Source organism: Phaenicophaeus curvirostris, chromosome 4 (assembly GCF_032191515.1).
Source record: "Phaenicophaeus curvirostris isolate KB17595 chromosome 4, BPBGC_Pcur_1.0, whole genome shotgun sequence".
NCBI classification, from domain to species: domain Eukaryota; kingdom Metazoa; phylum Chordata; class Aves; order Cuculiformes; family Cuculidae; genus Phaenicophaeus; species Phaenicophaeus curvirostris.
The window spans coordinates 13586390-13605590 of record NC_091395.1 but is presented as its reverse complement, the minus strand read 5'-3'; the positions used below and the strand labels follow the sequence as shown (position 1 = coordinate 13605590).

Below are 19201 nucleotides of genomic sequence, written 5' to 3'. Positions count from 1 at the left end.
GAGTCAGGAACAGTGATTCTGAACTGTTTCTTAGGTGAAAATCAGTGAATCTTTATGTATTTGTATATGCGGTCCAAATCTGCTGTTCTGTTGAGGCTCTTTTCATTGCAGCAGTTACCCTAAACCGAGCATCTGCTTTAGTCACTAGTGTTAATGAACATCCCTCCTAATAGTGTTTCATGTCAGTGTGACTGTGTCCTTATTTTTTGGTAATGCAGATATTACAGTTTATGTGGCTGCATCCTTTGGTGTTTAGTGTTGTGTGATGAAATTTATTGGCAGTCCACATTGCAAATTGTTGTGGGAATAACTTCTCTGTTCTTTTGGTCCCTAGATAGAGGTGTTCTTTACACACCAACAGACTGAAGCATTCTTGCTGATACGTGAATGGGACAAATAATTAGTAGTATTTATGATAAACCAATGAATAATATTTATTACAGAGCATTAGCTGGTGGGGTGCTCATTAATGTCATTCTGTGCTGATACCAGTCCTCAAACATTTGTCTTGGTTACTTTCAGGCATGTTTTGCCATGCAGAGAACACATAGCTGTCTTATTCTCACCCCCCTTTGCAGTTGCATTTGCACTTCCAAGTCAAAAGTATGGCCAGAGCTTTTCTGTACGTTCTGAAGTTGGATTATACCTAAGCCTTTACGTGTGCCTGCCTGAAGGTGTTCTTTTCAGCAAACTTGGTTTGCACTGTGTGTTCAACAGAGGCAGAAGCAGCGGTGATGTGCATTTTGTTCTCTTACGCCTCCTTATCCTCCTCAACATCTCCCAGGAGAAGGAGAGAAAACTGTGTACTGTTTAGTGTTCTGCGTGTAGCACAGGTCTGAATGTAGCGTTCTCTTATTTAATGTGTCCTTTTGCCCACTAAGGAATAGCTACACCTCTGTTAATTAGTCTGTCAAGACAGGCTGTACATTATTATTTATAAACTAGGTTGCTTTGGGATAATAACACTGCTGCGATGCCAATTAAATTAAAAAAATGTTGTATGTTCTGTTCACACGTACATGTGTATAAGACAGTCTTATCCTGTGCCCCTTGTCTTTCAGATACCAGTAATGTTCTGTTATGTTTTGACAGCATACGAAATAGTGTGGCCAGGAGACAACAGGGCTAGGGTGGTTAATTCCTGTCCCTTGCCAACCCATTGGAATATGTTTTGATTTGGATAATGGGAAGGAATGATGCTATGGCAAACAGTGTCACTGGTTAGAGGAAAAGCTACCTCGTTAATTGCCATGTAGGCTAATTACATACATTGTGTGAATTTGTAGTCTGGCATGATGATGAACCGATCGGTTACAACCGATGTGTTCTAACTTCCCCACTAACAAAAATAAACATTGCAATTTCAATAACATTTCACAATTTGGGGGTTGGTCCTTGGCTTCCTTCCCAAACAACTCTGTGAACTCTGAGTTGAGGATGTCTTTCAGTCCCTCTGCCCGTGTCATTTGTTTCAGCTATTGGATATTTTTCAGTTCTGGGAAATGCTGCATCTCCCTGTTTCTTTGCCAGATTAATTCATTTTGGCTCCAGTGGGTTTAGTGCTTGAAACAGTGCTGAATGCCTGCTCAGAGATGTTGTAGTTTCAGGGAAGGCAGATGATGAATTTCTAAACTATTTGGGTTTCTTGACATGCGCATGCACGCACACAGAAGGAAGGAGAGCACAGCCAGCATGTTAGTGTAGCAAAGAGAACAGCGACACATTGAATGTGGCAGGACTCGAGAATCAAATCACAGTACTTGTGTGATTTGTGTTTACAGCACGTGTGGTTTGTGTGCATCGTAGCAGTACTGGAATGTAGAGGACGATGCACAGGAGTTGCTGATAGGAGCACTTGTTTGCTGTGGTTCATGCAACAATAATATAGTTCTAATAGTAGAACAACAGTACTGGTGGAAATAAAATAACATTCTCTTTGGTTTTATTCTTTAGAAAATAAGGATAACATTGATTAAAATGTTGCTTGCTTCAAGGCATGTTAAATGGTAAGACGTTTTGACACATAGACCACAGGGTTTTACAAAATACATAAGCATTTGTAAATATATTCTATAGGAATTCTTTTTCTTTGCAGCCTTTCATTGTGCTCTACACAGTGATTACTTTGCTGTCTTTTTTTCCTTCTTTTTCTTTGCTTAGTGTGTAGAGAAGCTGTTTCTTCCTGCCAGCTTAACTTTTTTCTTTATTGATATAAAGGCATAAATTATTCCTAATGCAGTTCTTCCTTAAACATTCCTTGTACACTGATAGGCTTAGCAGAGATGGGATCACCAAGGGAATGGATGACTCAGGCTTTTACACACTGAGTCAACGGTCACAATGAGTAGATTCATATATTTTTGACATGTAAGTACAAGCTGTCACTTTGGTTCACTGAGTTTTGTTTTTTTTTTCTTTCCAGAATTAATTCAAGTGTAGCCAAGTGTTGAAAAGTAATGTGACCTATGTGTATGGTCTGCTAGGGCGTAGGTTATGATGGAATGTGCATTGATGTTGTTACCTGCTTTCTCGGTGCTAACATTTGCAGTTAAGAAAACAGCCTTAACATGCCTTTCGTGTTTGTATTTTCAGCGGTTTCTTTTTGAGCAGTATGTCAATAATGCACAGCAGGTATATTTAAATGCATAACATGTAGCTGGTAATTCACTTTCACAGCCATATAATGCTTCACTTTGTCCAAAGAGCACTGGCTGTTTCTTTTAGACCTAAGGTTTTCAGAGATACTGCTAATGAAATAGTTAGAAAAAAGAAATGTGAATAATGCAGTGTGGGGCTGTGGAACTTGCCAGACTGAACAGATATAACCAACTTCTCCTGTGTTTTGGAATTAACTTAAAAGTAGTCCTTCCTTAAGTGTTGCAGTTGGGCTGTTTTTAAGGGAAGTGATGCAGCATGTCTCAAATTGACAAATTGTGTGTCACACTAAGGCTTCAGTTCTCTGCCAGCAACAGCCTTATTCTCTTATATCCTCTGTGACTGAGAGGGTAGTTGTGAACAGGAGTAGCCCAATGTCACAATAGAGACTACTAGCTCTGTCATGAAAGGAGACGCAGGTTGCATTTTATTTCATTTCTCCTTCTGCACTGGCATCTCCCAAAGAGTTCTAAGACTTTGTGCTGATCCTTCCCATTGGAGATATGCAGGTGAACTATCTTCTTTTCAACTGCACCCTGTGAAATTGAAGACCATGTTGCTAAGGTCCTTCTTTACAGGAAAATAATCTAATGACTGGGTTGCCCTATTATCACAGAAATTAATTGTCGCCTATGTTCAGATATCACCAAGGTGGTGACCACTTAGTTCATATCTTCCTATTGTTAAAGGTTTATTAGTAGGATAGAAACCAGTGCTCTTGGCTGCTAAAAGAATTAATCACATCTAGTTAATGTTTTTCAAACATCTCACAGGTAAAATAAACCCTTTATTTATTGGGAATTTACCTCCATTCATTGTTTACTAGTAATTTTTACAAGAGTTAGCTGTAAGGTTCCTGACAGAGTCGCTGGTAGCCTTTTGAGGGGGGTTTCTTTTTGGTTTCTTTTTTTACTAAACTGTCTCTAGTTTTCCCTTCTAGTGTATCCCTCTCATCTTTACAAGTGCCTTGGCCTTCCTGACCTCATCCCTACACAACTGGGCAGCATCTCTGTACACATCCCAGGTTACCCATCCTTGCCTGCACTGCCTCTGCAGTTTCCTCTTCTTCTTTAGTTTAACCAGCAGGTCTTGACTCAGCCACACCGGTGTCTTCCCTTCCCTGCCTGACTTTCTACATACAGGGACTGAGCGCTCTTGCGCTTTACGGAAAGCATGCTTAAATGTTCCAGTCCCTTGTCCCTGAGGACTGTGTCCCAGGGGATCCTACTGAGTGACTCCTTGAAGAGCTGCAAGTCTGCTTTCCTGAAATTTAGGGTCCTGACTATACTCATCCCCTGACTGATACCCCTCAAGACCTTGAACTCCACCAGTATGTGATCACTGCAGCCTGGGCTGCCTCCGATCCTAGTGTCATTGATGAGTTCACTTGTATTGGTGACCATAAAGTCCAGTACTACATCTCCTCAGTGGGGGTCTCCATCAGCTGGACTAAGAAATTATCCTCAATGCACTCCAGGAGTCTCCTGGATTGCCTACAGCTGGCATTTTCTTCAAGGAGCAGGTCAAAGCCCAAGGAGAAAAACAGTTTAAACCAACTCGAGTTGGCCTTTTGTGTGTATCAGAGCTTTCCTTGCCCTGGCTTCTCATCAGGCCAGGTTTACTTGCTGTGAGCATAATCTGACTCGCTTTGAAAAATGTTAAAGGTCAGCTGCACTTGAGGAGTCTCCTGGTTGGCAGTTACTCCTAGGAAATCATAGAATCATAGAACAACCAGGTTGGAAGAGACCCACCGGATCATCGAGTCCAACCATTCCTATCAAACACTAAACCATTCCTCTTAGCACCTCATCCACCCGTGCCTTAAACACCTCCAGGGAAGGTGAATCAACCACCTCCCTGGGCAGCCTGTTCCAGTGCCCAATGACCCTTTCCGTGAAAAACTTTTTCCTAATGTAAATTTTCTCAACTCTTTCCTGATAGGCTCTGCAAACCAAAGTGTAGTATTTTTTTTTCTTTTTTTTTTTTTTTTCTTTTTTTTTCTTTTTTTTCTTTTTTGTTTTTTTCTTTTTTTCTTTTTTCGCTGCTAAGATCCCACTGCAATTTGATGCACTGCAGAAAACACTGGACAGATCCTATCACAGTATTCACTGTTGTGTACTCCTTATTGAGGATGCATTTTACTTTTGAGCCTGTGCATACCCTCCTGTTGGTCCGCATCCCCTGTGCAGAGCAGCAAATGTTGCAGTTGTTTCATTCCTCTTCCTTTTCTTTTTTCCTTTGGTGCTTTCATCCATTGGCATGAAGTTTGTTAGTCTGTAGAATGAACTCAGTCACCTGCATAACTGTCAGCCCAGGATAAAAATTAATTATTAAACAAGAAGTGAATTCTTCTATATTTAGCAGGTAAAATGAGTTTTAATAACGCTATCATATAGCCAGAATGCAATTATTCTTCTCTTTTATGTGCCAGTCACTGACGAAAGAATTGATTATTTTGCTGTCTGCTTTTAGGTATGTAGACTCTTCATTATACTAAAAAGTTTCTAATGTGGTATGAGACTATGTAAACGAACCTAATCACTGATAGCATTTAACTCTTTGTGTTTAAAATGGTTGTGTACTGTGAAAACTGTCAAACGAGAAAACTGAGTTAGGAGGTTTTTGTGGCAAATTAAATACATGCTTATGTAAAATTACCTACCGTTGCAGTGTGTCTAAGTGAGTGCGTATGCGCACGCACATTTATATACCACAGCCAACGAGCCTCTGGCAGGGAGCTTTGCAGAAGCTGCAGTATTTTTAGTGGAAACAAAATCTCAGTTCAGTTGTGCGGCATGTGACTTCCTATTTCTGTAAGTTACTTCCAAGGGACTTCCTCTGTTAAGTCAGCTTGTCTCTAGAGATATAGTCTGGAGCCAGAGCGTAGTTTGCTTTGTTCTGTGACAGTGCTTTCCCAGAGTTTTCGTTTGAGTATTTTATTTTTATTTTGTACTGTCTCCAGCATGCAAGGATCTAGTGGCTGCTACCCGTGATCGGAAGCTGAATACGTTTATACAAGTCTCGGTGGTACATCCAGCAGAGCACATTCTGATGAGATATTCAAGCACGGAAATCGTGGAGGTGAGAGTCTTTCTTATTCAATTAACATGTTGATTAATGAATTGCTCGTTTCTTCCATAGAAACTGAATAAGAAATAAAACAAGTTAGCACATAGTCTTAGGGAAGACGTGTACGCTCTGGCAGTTAGTAAAGCATACCTAGGAGCATACTGTACTTCTTGGCATTTAACCAGGATAAACAGTTAGAAACGAACTTGGCTTTTCATGAAAGCTCTGTTGTTCCACGCAGAGGTGTAGAGAATATGCCAGTTCTCCAGACGTAAGTCTAGAATGGCAAAGGGAATAGTTGCTCTTATGAAGGGACAACGCAATGCAAACTAAAGCTGAATTAAGGGTACAGTAAGTTTGTAAAGTGTTTCTAAATTACAGAAGAATATAGGTTTGTTATGTGGTCTGTTATCCTACCTGTTTCTTGTTCCATTTTTTACATTACTAAGTTGACACTTGCAATTTGAAAAATAGCCTACTTCTATAATTAGGGCAAAGAGTGTGTTTACGTAATGTCTGTGACTTTATATGAAACAATTAGTAAGTTGCATCACATATTACCGTAGAAGTTGTCTGAGTTTGCTTGTCTTCGCTTTGCCCTGTAAGCATCAGAAACAAAAAAATAGATGATGGAGAAAATCAAGCGTGAGCAGGCAGTGTAGGTGAACTTGCTTAACTTACTGGAGAAACTCCTTAAGAACAGAGAAGTCTTATTGTAAACACATGTATGATTTTATCAAAGGCTGGTTTTAACTGTTAAATATAATGAGAATATTTAATTAACTCTTTGTGTGATCAGTTTCAACCAACAATAACTAAATTGTTGTTTTCAGCCATCAACCATCCTGAAACTGCTTAATTGAAATATCTCTTCTCTGATCAGGATGTTTCATTGCGGACTGTTTGGAACAATGTTGTGCAGAAGATGGAATAGAATTTGATTATTTTTTTTTTTAAATATAAGTTTATGCATTTTCTAACACAATGTCCTAGATCTGTATAAATCCCTAAATTTGTTGTGTCAAGGCTCTCAGCTTCATAGGCAAACACTGGAGGAGACAGGGCAAGGACACAGAAAAGTTATTTTCTTCAAGAGAAATTATATCTATTGTGCAAGGTCCTTCATTTTACTTAACAGAAAACTTAAGGATACTGGCCTGCTCATCTTTGGAAATTAAATATAATTAAATATTAAGAAATGATAATCTATATTTTATGATTAATTTAATTGTTTGTATATCTGAAGCTATGATATGGTTATTTCTGTGTACAGCTTTTAGATATAATCCTAATGCTACAAAGCACAGGAATGTTGTCATACTCCACTACTGCCTAAAGAGGGACATTGCAATCCTTGCCCCACAAATCAGTATCCTTAATGTCTAGAATATTTCCATAGACATTTTATTGTGACTTAATGAAGATGTCTTTTTTTTATGTGTACATGTGTCTAAGTTATACCTTTAGCTCATTTAAATGAATATGAAATTGCGATACTTTGAGAAAGTACTGTAGGAGAAAGAAAGGGTTTGTTTGTTGCAGGTTGTCTTCCAGATACCAATACCTGCTGGCTGAGCTGTTTAAAAACATGTTGCTAGGCTCCGTTTCAGAAGTTCTTAACACTTTTTCCCCTTAAAAAGCTTTCCAAAAGTTTTTTTAAAATTTCCTGACAAAGTTTTAAAGTTGTCGTGTTTTCCTATTGACTGGGTGATACTTTGCTGTTCACATGTCTCTGGTGTGGAAAGCTAACTTCTTTTAAAGAGCCCCCTGTTTCTGTACAGCCGTAACGGTGACCTACACATTGCACAGCTGTTCCCTTACAGAATGTTTACTCATGTTACACAGGGTACAAGAGATCCACTGTTTTTGACTGGTGTGACTTTCCCACCGGAATACCCCATCTATGAGGAGACTAAAATAAAACTAACAGTCTATGATGTCAAAGATAAATCTCAGGACATGGTAAGTGCTTTGCTTTTCTTTCTTGCATAAATCTGGATGAGGATTAAGTTTCTTGCCATGTTGTTCTTTGTCTCTCTTCAGCAAATTTGAGAATTGGGGAAACAGGTTTATGTAGAACTTGTTTTGGTTTTGTCTTATACCTAAAAGGTACTTCATTTTCTGTTATCCTATTGAAGAATTGAGAACCATGCATTTAAGATGGACCTTTGCTATTGTTTAATTGGTTACGTGAATCGGCAGAAATATCCCTGGCAAGTAAGAGATTAGTCTTTTGTGCTTTTGGATGGCAGAGAACTTCTGAAATAGATTGAGATAACACCATTATGAATAATATTTCAGATACATGGATCTGACAACGTTTTATTTTTGTAAATAGAGCCTGTAACCTGGTGTTTGAGAGAGAATAATTTTTTATTTAAATTTCTTGCATGATAGTACCACACCTTCCCTGTGGTTGCTGCTATTGTTGATTTGTAAAGGTCAAAAATCTTCTGTGCCACTGCTAAAGGTGAATGTTTTTGGGTTCCAATGCACATTTTTGATTACGCTCTCAGCTTCTTACGTTAGAATCAGTTACTTGTTTGAGGATATATGGAAGTCAGCGGGACTATTTGAGTGATTTAATTGCCAAATATAGACCTTGAGTGCCGTTTCATATGCTCCAGGTGACCTAAGATAACCTCACAGAGCTGGAAGGTGTCATAGGACCTATGGGATATCTGTGTTTTTCTTCTGTGGCAGCTGGAATCCAGCTGATACTTTTCAGCTGATAGTTTTCACTTGGGCATCAAAAATGGCCCATGACATCTGTATTTAATCAGCTGAATTGCTCTTTTTGTATCTGTAATTGTCCCCCAAAAAATTATTAAAGATCATAGAAACTCTTGTCATGACTGCATGTGTTTGTTATCTATAAGAAGGAAATTAAAGGCATAATTTATAAAGTTAAAACTTGAATAACTTGAGACTGTCTTGAGCTGCTTACCTAAGTAAAGTTGTATGTTTAGAGGACTTTTTTTTTCTTTTTTCTTTTCTTTTGCTCTATTTTTTTTTTTAAGGTAGAAAATGGTTGATATGTTTCTTTAAATTCTGGACTTCTGCGAGCAAACAGATTGGATCTGTCTCCTCACTGTGCTCTTTAATGGGAATATGTGGAATACTTTAGACACAGCATCTGGATTTCCCTCAATTTATAGACTTAAGGTTTTTTCTGTTTAAGAAGAACTGAAGAAGAGGAATGTTCACACATTTTCACAATGTGGATGTTTTCATTTTGGGTTATGAGGCTTAAAATGGGATCTGCTCTTTATTCGGTAGAGTCGCCACCTGTGCACAGATAAAAGGATTGAGTAAACGGAGTTTCAGTCAGTCCCTTTCCTCCCAGTTTCTATTGTGACTGACAGATGATGGAAAATAATACTCTATCTGTAAGCTAATAAAAGTGGACTTGATTTTTAGAGCTATCCCTGTACTCCTGTCATCTACTTGCAGACCTATATACTGCCTTTTTTTCAGACAAGATGTATATGAAAGGTCTAGCCTAGAGAATCAATAAAATTTGATAAGTTTTTGCAAACTTCAATCAACTTCCTATAACTGTTCCTTACAACTGTGGTACAGGACTAGATTCTCTCCCAGAGAATCCCATTAACATAGCTTATAAGTAATGAGAGAGAGTAACTTTCTCTTTTGTCATAGCAGCTGCATGATTCCTATGTGAAACGTTCTATCTCTATAGTTTACAGTACTTATTGGTAGGGGAAAATGTTAATTTCATCTCTGCTTTATATACAAATGGCCTTTTTAAATATTCAGCCTTTTAAAAACTGGTTGTAGGCAAGAAAAAGTAAATAAGCTGTAAGATTTAAATCAACGTAGACTGGGGCTTGTGTGAATGACCCTGGGCCACCGAGGTTGCATCTTCATTTGTGGCAGTATTTGGACTTCTGTTTATGTCCTGGAATATCATCAGTGATAAAGCTAAAAAGCTGAACTTACTTTCCTATAAATAGAAGCCATAACACTTTCCTATTAATTGATGTCACTTTTTCAGAGTCTGAGGCTGTGTATGTAGGTTCATAAAAGCCAGGTTTAAGCGAGGTGTGGCTTGATACCATTACCAGCACAGGTGCAGCTGCACAGTCCACAGTTGCTTCATGACCCAAGAAGTGGGATGGGTCCCTTTGGCAGAAAGCTTTTTCCGAGTGCTGTGACTTTGCAGTTCTGATTATCAAGGCATGAATAAAGCTGGCTTTCTTGGTCCTCGAAAATTGCTGCCACAGCTTACGGCTGCAACACGTAGCCCTAGCGTTCCTCCAAACAGATGGGTGATACACTTGTGGGTGAAGGGGAATCCAAGGCTGTTGGCTATGTGCTGCTGTTCTGAGCCAAGCTTCTAGACCAGTTGCCTGCTCGTGCAAGTAACGGCAGAATAAACTTTGTATCTGACTGCAAAATATTTTGCAGAAATACAGCAAAAAGCTAAGCTAATAAGAATTCCCACAACATCAGGGCTGCACTACTCCCAGTTACTTCAGTTAAACAGTTCAAAGTAGCTAATATCCCTCGTCATACTGCAATTGAAATGTATACTTATTCTTTTCTTATTTCTCTTGTAATTAAAATGAAACCAGAGGAAGTGAATTCTATGCATTAATTAAACTCAGCAGGGTTTTACTGCCACAAATAGGAGACTGTAGAGAAGGCGGGGAAAGGGCAGTGGGTGCATCACAGGATAAAGCAATTTCTTGGTTTTTTGCCTAAATCTGTCTCTGTCTGTACATGAGAATTAGCTCTCATTTTCACACCCATTGGATTTTTACTATAATACAAAAATAACTAGATAAGCTTACTTTGTGCACGCAGTTCATAATGCTAAGGTGAAAGGAGGTGTTCCACAGTGAGATATTACCAGAATTTTGGGGTTTGGCGCTGCTGGCGTGCTACTTGTGCTGCCCTTTTTAAAAAAGGTGTAGAAATAACTTTACAATGCCTGAATTTCTATACCAGAAAGTAGGTAGTTAACTTCACACTTGCCTGTTACTTAACTTAGGTTATATAAGAAGCACAGTAGAAGTACTTACTATATTGAAGTACTGTGCAGCTGGTATCAAATTCACTCTGCTCAACACACTGAATGTTCTAACTGCACTTTTCACTTCTTATGCGTGTCTGTTTGATGTTAATCATAATTATAACTTGGCCGTCTCAGGTTTTCTGTAATTGAAGCTTTTCAATATAATGAAATGCGTTTCTTTTGTTTGTTTGTTTTGGCTTGTCTTCCTAAGTTAGTGATTGATTACTCTACATTTTCATGTAAATAAACTCTTAATGAAGACTATGTTATTCCTAATTTGATATATTTAGAATAAAGAAGTTAGAGTGTATTTATGAAATGCAACTTAAATATCTAGTGAAGCCATGCATAGACAGCAGTGGGGAATGCCATATTCTGAAAAATGTACAGTGACATATGTTTCTACATCAGGAATATTCTCTTCCCATATTGCCATGAGCAAATTTGTTTCACCGGCTTGAGTGCACTGTCTTTAATGTGGTTTTTTTTTTTTTTTTAAGTTGGGTTTTGTGTTAATGCTGGGGTGGCACCTGTTCTTTAAGTCATTGTCTAAGAAAATTGGAATTAGAGGCTCATATGCTGTTAAAATACTACTTCTGTACCACTTTTGCATAGGCATGCTATTCATATTTTCCCTAAAGGCATGCAGGTTTGCCCGGTTTGGTCTAGCAAGTTTTAAAGCTGCAGCAGAATTCATTCTTTTTGAAAATACTGCTTAGCAAAAGTCAGGTACCACTGTCACTTGACAGACCTGCAGAAAATACAAAATAGATTAATTTGTGGTACATTAGAGGAGGGAATGTGTACTGACTACTTTGGGAGGCAGCTGTATTTCTGCTCTCTGTTTAGAATATGTCAGCTTGTCCTGCAACAAGTATTCTGAACTGTGTTGCTTAGAGCAATGTGGCTATACTCTTAGGCAAGTACTGTAACATTTAGCCACAGCGAGGCTTTTTTTTTCTTATTCTCCAAGATCGATTCTTCCATTGCTGCATCTCCTTCTGATTTGTGTTGGTTTAGTGCAGTTACACCAACAGCTTCAGTTTTGTGGAGTAGGTTTGAAAATATTTGCATCTTGTATGACAGGGCTGTGTTTGTTTAAATGCAACATTTGTAGATATCGAGGTAAACTAAGTTGTAAAGTTCTGGTATGACGTTCAGTGAGTCAGGCCCCATTCTTTTGATCTGCATATGGAGAAGTGCTGGACAGGATCAATTTTCTGTACCTGGTGAAAAGTTTCTGTATCTGATCTCTGTGCATCCTTCACAGATTCCCCTTATCTTTAGGAGGACATGGAAACCAGGGAGCTTGAGGAGGAGCTTCAAAAGTAGAAGCTTCATATACCAACTAGAGTTAGAGGCTTGATGGTTGCTTTTGCTGTTTATTTTAGATACCAGCAGGTAGATATAATCTCCTTTGGATGGATAACTACTAGAATTCACATGTGATATTGAAGCTATAAACAAGTGCTGTAATGCTGTCTTCTGAGTGCAAGGAGAAATTTGACCTATACAAGGCAGTTGAATCACTGCACATTCTACAGTCTGGTCTTGCGTTTGTTATTTCACAAATTTTCTCTTTATCACTGAGAATAAAATCAGATGATTTTTTTTTTTTCATTTTAAGAGTAGTATGGCTAGCAAATCAGTTTTAGATATGGGGACATGTGTTATAAAGTGACAGTTTTACAGTATTTGGGCTTCAAATTGTCTGTTTTTTACCTGTTGAGATATGAATCTTCTAGTAAACTTGCTTACTATGAAAACGTACAGAACATTTTTCTTTGTGTTTTTGTATTGCAAGTATTCCTGTTCATACTGAATCACACTGGGGTGAGTGGGAAATGGAGATGGACTGTCATGAAAGAGGCTTTTGAGTTCAGTTGTGAAGCCAAATCCAAAGCGACGGCATTCCACGTTCCGTTCTGGACATCGATCTGCAACACAAACCCACCACATTATTTGGCGTGGTTTGCCATCCCTGCCGAAGAGGCCAGTGGCTTGTATATTAGGAACCCCGCAGAGCAGTATGCAAAATGCATTAGCAGATACAAATGTGAAAGCTTGTTCACACCTACTTGCACTACGCCCGTACCAGCATGCTCTTACTCTTCCACTCTTGTGAAAACTAAAACTGAAGCTATTTTTCTTTTTCTTTAAGATGTGAAACAGTGTTCAAGCACTCTACTTTGAAGAAAAAGCACTTTGAATTCTTCATTTTCTAAGTTCTCTTCACTGTCATCTCCGTAAGATTTGTAGAGAAATATTGCCTTAAATTAGAAACTCTTATCTCTTTCTTCTTAATAGAGCAATACTGTGCAGTGCCGTGGTCCTACCCACAGAAATACTTACAATAGGCTTCAGGTAGTTATGTTTCTTTTCAATATCTTGTAATATATACTTAATGATAGATTCAGTTTTCCTTGTACATCAAACTGTACCGTCTTACTAAACGCCGTTATTTAGAGTTATTGCAGTAGGGGGAGATGGTTTGTATTCTGCATGTGGAATGCACCTAAAACATAATTGTCAGTTTTTCTCAGTATTTTTTAAAAGTCTGGATACATAAAGGGAAATTAAAATGGCTGACTTTAATTTGGGCTTAGATCAAAATAAAGTCTTTCTTTGAAGTGGCTGAGAGTATAAGAAGGTTTTATCTATCCTAGTGAGAGTTGAGGATAAGTGTCAAGACCAAGAAAGTTACAGGTATGTTTAACTTAAAAGTCCATTTGTAGCCTGACTGCTCTTTGCACCTCACCCTTGAAAATTCAATGGGAGGATTTGGTTTTGCAAAAATATTTCTCTTTGAAAGCATCACACTTTTCGTCGTATTGTTTTCTCTTACTATTATTTTTTTCCTAATTGAGACCAACTTCTTCCTATTGCTCTACTTTGGGGAAAGTTGTGATCTACTGTTTGTTATTTTCCATTTTTTTTCTGTTCCTTTTCTACTTTGTCAATCAAAGGCAAATGTTTGTTCTAAGACCTAACACTTTGGAAGTCTGCTCTAAACCCACACAGTGCTAAGACCCATTGTATTATGTGAAAAAGTAAAGGAATTCCTTCAAAATTGCTTAGAAATAGGAGAGCCAAAATGTACATAACGTTTCCATGCAGATTTTATTTTAACCAGCTGAGGATTTCAGTAACATAGGCATGATTGTTTCAATCTCTGTAGCACTGTCCAAAAAGCTTGTAAATGTGTTGTTCATCCACAACTACCTTTGTAGGATGCACGAAGGATTTCCTTCTGCTCAGTGCAGCAACATGGCACTGTTTGAATGATTCAAAGGATAAGATTTGTGGATTCTTAATGGCAATTTAACTTTTTTGTCAGGTTAATGGTCAGTTAACCCCATCACAACAGCACAAACTCCAAAATGTACAAAAGGGGAATTGACATACAAGAAAATAGTGATGTGCTTACCATTAGCTGCAGCTACTTGCTATGATTGTAGTTGATGTGTTTACCAGCAGCTGATGGGTACTTCATAAATGAGGGGCACTTCTGCAGGTTGAAAAAAAGTTGAAGATTTAAGATGATATTTTTTTTTTTCCAGTATGGAAAGCTCCATTTTCATTCATTGGACTCATTTTTTGTACCTTCTTTACCTGGAAGATGGATGCTTGTCTTGTTGATGTAGATGCACTTCTAACTTTAAGTGGATAAGTTAAACTGCTTGAGAAAGTCAGAACTATGAGATCCTTCTGTTTAATTTTTCATGTTCTTTGTGTGTTTGTCAAATAAAGCTTTAGAATACTATTTCTATTACAAGAAATTGTCTTTACAATACAGGAAAAAGTGTCCATGCCTCTGCCTTTACTTGCAGCCAAGATTGCACATTAATATAAATTAATTAACTGTAGAAACTGTGTTAAGTATTTGAAATAAATAAATCAATCGACATTTACAGTATAGCTTCTGCTCCCTTATCTTCATCAAGGAGTTCCTATTTCTCTCAAATAGAGAAGTTTTCCCAATTCAGTACTAATGGACTTCCTGATGTGATTTTTATTTTTATTTTATAATACTTGTTATCTTAATTTTTTAGCATCTTGAGAACCACACATACCTGTTCTCATGTATTCCAAACCATCACCCTTCATAGAAAGGCACTTTCAAATACTGATGTAAAATAGTAAGTATGGTATGTTTAAAACCTAGTCCTTTGGTGGCAAAAATATATAGCATATTGTATAAATATGTAGTATAATATGGCATAATATATAGTATAATGAGATGCAGTAAGGATTGAAAAGATGATAAGAAATCCATGTATATAGAAACAGGTGAGTCTGCTGTCACTTTGATGTTATGAAAACAGGCAGTTAAACAGTTTTGGAAGCAGAGTTTTCAAATTTTGGGGGTTGAAAACAGAAAAAAAAAATCAATCAAAACAGTTTTTTTTTTCTTTCCCATGTGACTCACAAAAACGTTCTTTACAGGTGTGGATATGCTTGTAGCAGTAAACGTTTGCATTTGAAATTTTGAGCTTATAAAGGAAAGCTGAGCAAATAATTATACTTAAAAATAAAGAACCATACGCATTGGATGTATGAGAAACTTTTTCTTAAGCAAGTTCTTGTTAGAAGATCATAATAAATCACTTTGAGTGAACTAGTTAAATGTTTTGTATTACACTGTACTTTAAATATTTGATGAATAAACATGAAGGGCATGTGTAATCATTTAGGAATTCCAATGCCATTAGAAATGCACGTATCATTGAATTTTACAGTAAACAAAGCCTCCTTATGTAATCATCATGCAGTATATTACAGAAGCAAATTCTCATGTGGCTGAAATTCTTCATGCTTGGCTTTCTTCCTGCCAGAACTGAGGATTTTGTTTTGATCTGTTCACTGTGGATTGTGTGATCATAAAGGGAGCAAAATCCCTTGCTTTCTGACATGTAGTTTTGTAAAACTTTGCAGCCTGCTTTAGTGATGACTGGAAAGCCAGGTAAAGGAAGGACAAATGCAGCCTGTAGTGTGGTCACAGCTTAATGCATTGGGTTCTCTTGTAGTGTGTATATCACCCAAGTTTGGAGGTGGGGAGAAGCTGCCGAAAAATTTCATCAGCATAAATTTGAATGAACATCATTAACATCTACAACTGAACTAAGGTTTCAGTGTACAGAGTAAATGCTATATTGAACACAAGTATCATATGCTTTGGAGTGTTAGGATCCTTTGTGGTTTATGAAACAGGTTACCTTTCACTGAGGAGTAAACTGACTTCTCTCAACTTGGATTTATTACATCATGAATCATTACTGAGGAGTCCCTGGCACAAGAAATTTAGGTATGATTATATTTAGTCTGTTTTTTTTTTTTTTTTTAAATTTCTGTCTTCTCCTCCCCCTTCAGCATTCTGGGGTGTTGAGAATTTGGTGTATTGGTTTTTTTTTGTGGTGTTCTTTGTTACAGTCATGGTATTTTTAAGCAAACATAGTAGAAGATCTTAACAGTACCATGCAGCTGTTCATGTTTATTTTTGCTGTCTTATTATCCTCAAATCCTTTATCATCTATGCAGTCTCACTAATGTGAAATGAAAAAGGTGCAAGTCCCAATTATCCAAAACCCATTAAGTCTTTTTTTTTTTCTTTTCTTTATCTCCAGTTCAGAGTGGGAAAAAACAATAGCTTTGTATTTTATTTGAATTTTAGAGGATGTGTACCCCATAGTAGTATAGTACCTTCCCCTAGTTTTGTTTTTCTTCCCTGGCTTTCTCTGCAGGCTTCAGCATATTTCAGTAAGGCACGGTATTTAAAAGATGTCTGTTCTAATCATTCATAGTGCTTTCAAGGTAACGTTACAGGTTAGAGCAAAACCACAGATACCAATTAGCAAAGAAGGTTGTATTAGTTTTAACTGTCAATTTTACACCTGAACTGTCTTCCAGTGAAATTCAGAGGGCTCTCACTGGGCAAGGAATTAGAAAAATGCATTTTGTGTGTAAGTTGATAAGCAGACATGTTGTCATACAGTCCGAGGAGCGGTATATTTGTACCAGATCTAGTGTATGCATTTTTGTGAGACAAGATGACAAGTTTTTGAAGATGTATGTATTATATTGATAAGGCTTGATGTGTACAGTCATTTCTGGCGGAGGCTCAAGTCGTCTTTGTGTTTCTCACAGGTACATATGGTTGTCTACATTTCTTGGGTTTTTGGTGTGGTAAAAGTATGGGCAGTTGTCACTGAATTGTGAAGTAAGAGTGGAATGTATCATTTGATCTCTCCTGGATCTATTAGCAAAAAATTATGCAGATATTACTATCTAGTAAGTTCATGTCTGTATTACTTCCACCAAAATCTTCAAGCAGGGCCAGAGGCAGCATTGAATCTCAGCTCCTCAGGTTTTTGTTCCCTACTTGATACTTCAGAAGTTTTACTAGGAGTGTCAGAAACTTTCAGGAGTACTGAACTTTTTTGCGTATGTGTTGAGAGATAAAAGCTAATTCCTTTAATTGCAACAGCACCTGTACCGTGAGCAGTTGTATGGATCCATTTTGTCTTAAAAAGCCGATTCATAATTTTGGCTGGGGAAAACTATTTCTCTGTCAAGATTACTTCAGACAGGGTTGTCTGCTTCCAGACAGAAAATTAGCGTCATGTGGGACAAATGTGTTTTATTTCCTGTAGAAGGCAGCGGTCAGTATGTCTTTGAGATGCTTGGAAGGCTTTGATTTTGACAGCTGCCTTAGTGAAATCGAGCATGGAGGTCCTTGATTTGTTATAGCTATAGATTCTCATTGCCTCTGTTCCTGGGGAATAACTTGGCAGCTTTTCAAAAAGAAGTAATTGCAAGGCTCTTGCTCAAGAAATTATTTCTGAATGTAGAAGCTCTGGACAGTTACTGCGCAATTATTGCTACTCTGTTCTGAAATAACATCACCCTTGTGACTAGGAACTTTCTGAATAATTAACTGTGCCCGAATGGCGTTCAGACTTGGGTATGACAAAAGAAAGACTGTCCTTGCAGTATAAATTGAAGTATAGGCACATACACCCTGTTCCATTGAGAGGCTTGCTGAAATACTTCTTTCTGTATACCTACAATGCTGTGTGAGTCTTATGTCCAGAGTTTCATTGTTCATTATGACATCCTTGGCCTTATCAGTTACCAGTCTTCTCCTGGTGAATAAATCTGTCTTGATCTAGAATTACCCCAAGTGCATGGTGTTTTGTAGCAGTACAGAGGTGGATTCCTTTCCCTTACTCCTTGGTGTGTTGCTCAGGTAGGAGCTCATTACCTCCAAGAACAAGCTCCTGTAGTAAGGACCAGAGGGCTTGAAGTTTCTGTGTCGGATTTTAGACATGTGAAACATCATAATCAACAGTACATCCATCTGAAAACACAAAGCCTATTCACTCCAGTAGCGTTAAACACCACAGGAATAAGATACTGGCGTTTTTATTGTCTGTCTTCAGTATTATCCTCCAAAACCCATCTGTTGAAGGAGTTGGAGAGACAGTAACAAGAAGCAAAGTGACATCATCTAGTTTGAAAAAGCAAACCATTATTTGCCTTGATTTTGATTTGTTCCCCCTCTCCTGCTTCCTGCTCCCTTTTTTTTTTTTCTCTGCATTTGCAATATCTGCGATACAATCATAGTGAATTTCACAAAACTGCATGGCTTAAACACTTCCTCTGTTATAATTCTTGATGTGTTTGAATTACTACACCTGGAAGGGGCAGTAATTTCTTTGCTTTTTAGTGAGTGGCTGTCATTTACAGCAGTTTATTGAGGTGCTGTAAGTTAACCTGCACAGTGTTACACTTCATATTTGGTTAAAATGGAAGTGGTTGGTTCTGACTATGGGAGTTCAGCACTATAGCCCATGACTATTTAAGACCAGGTATTTTGTATCCTGACTGCTTGGCCCTTTGCACAGCTGAGGTTGCATTGTCTGAAATCAGATGAGGTAGACAATTTATCTAGCAAATCTAGCAATGGTCACTAGTTTAATATCAATGAAGGGATTGGGAAAAAAGTTCTAGCTGTGAAACAAAGTGCATAGTTTTACTAGAGATAAAAAGCAAAGCTTTATTTTATAAAATAAAGGAAAATTCTTCATAAAGAGAAAGCAAACCATTTTTGGATGGTTTTAACATTATGAATTCTAGTTGAGAGACGATAAAATTAACTGTGGTTTAGGTGTGTGTAGCAGTTTCTCAACAATTTTGACCACCCAGTGACCAGAGAACAAGAATTTGACCTGGAAATAAACAAATTTTATTTTGAAAGTGAGCTTCTGAAGCAACCTTTGGACTATGGAGCCGATGTGCTTTGCAGTAACATCGTGTAGACTTTCTCCACTGATACACAGCCATGGAAATGCAGGAGAAGAGACGTGATGAGTGTTTGGCCAACACTCCAAAGTGCACACTGGGAAGAATCACAGGATCTGAGATTTCACATGTGTTCTG

The 19201-nt window shown here is 37.8% G+C and overlaps 1 protein-coding gene across 7 annotated transcripts in view; it reads left to right on the top strand.

Moving 5' to 3' along the window:
• Positions 1 to 19201, top strand: part of INPP4B (inositol polyphosphate-4-phosphatase type II B) — a 323774-nt gene that overhangs the window by 141245 nt on the left and 163328 nt on the right. For 6 of the 7 annotated variants that reach the window (XM_069855285.1, XM_069855288.1, XM_069855287.1 and 3 more), the window contains 2 exons: positions 5618 to 5736; positions 7570 to 7686. In XM_069855285.1, coding sequence (XP_069711386.1) covers positions 5618 to 5736; positions 7570 to 7686 — 236 coding nt within the window. Of the gene's footprint in view, positions 1 to 5386; positions 5469 to 5617; positions 5737 to 7569; positions 7687 to 19201 lie in introns of those variants that run through there. The other variant, XM_069855292.1, reaches the window with a different exon arrangement.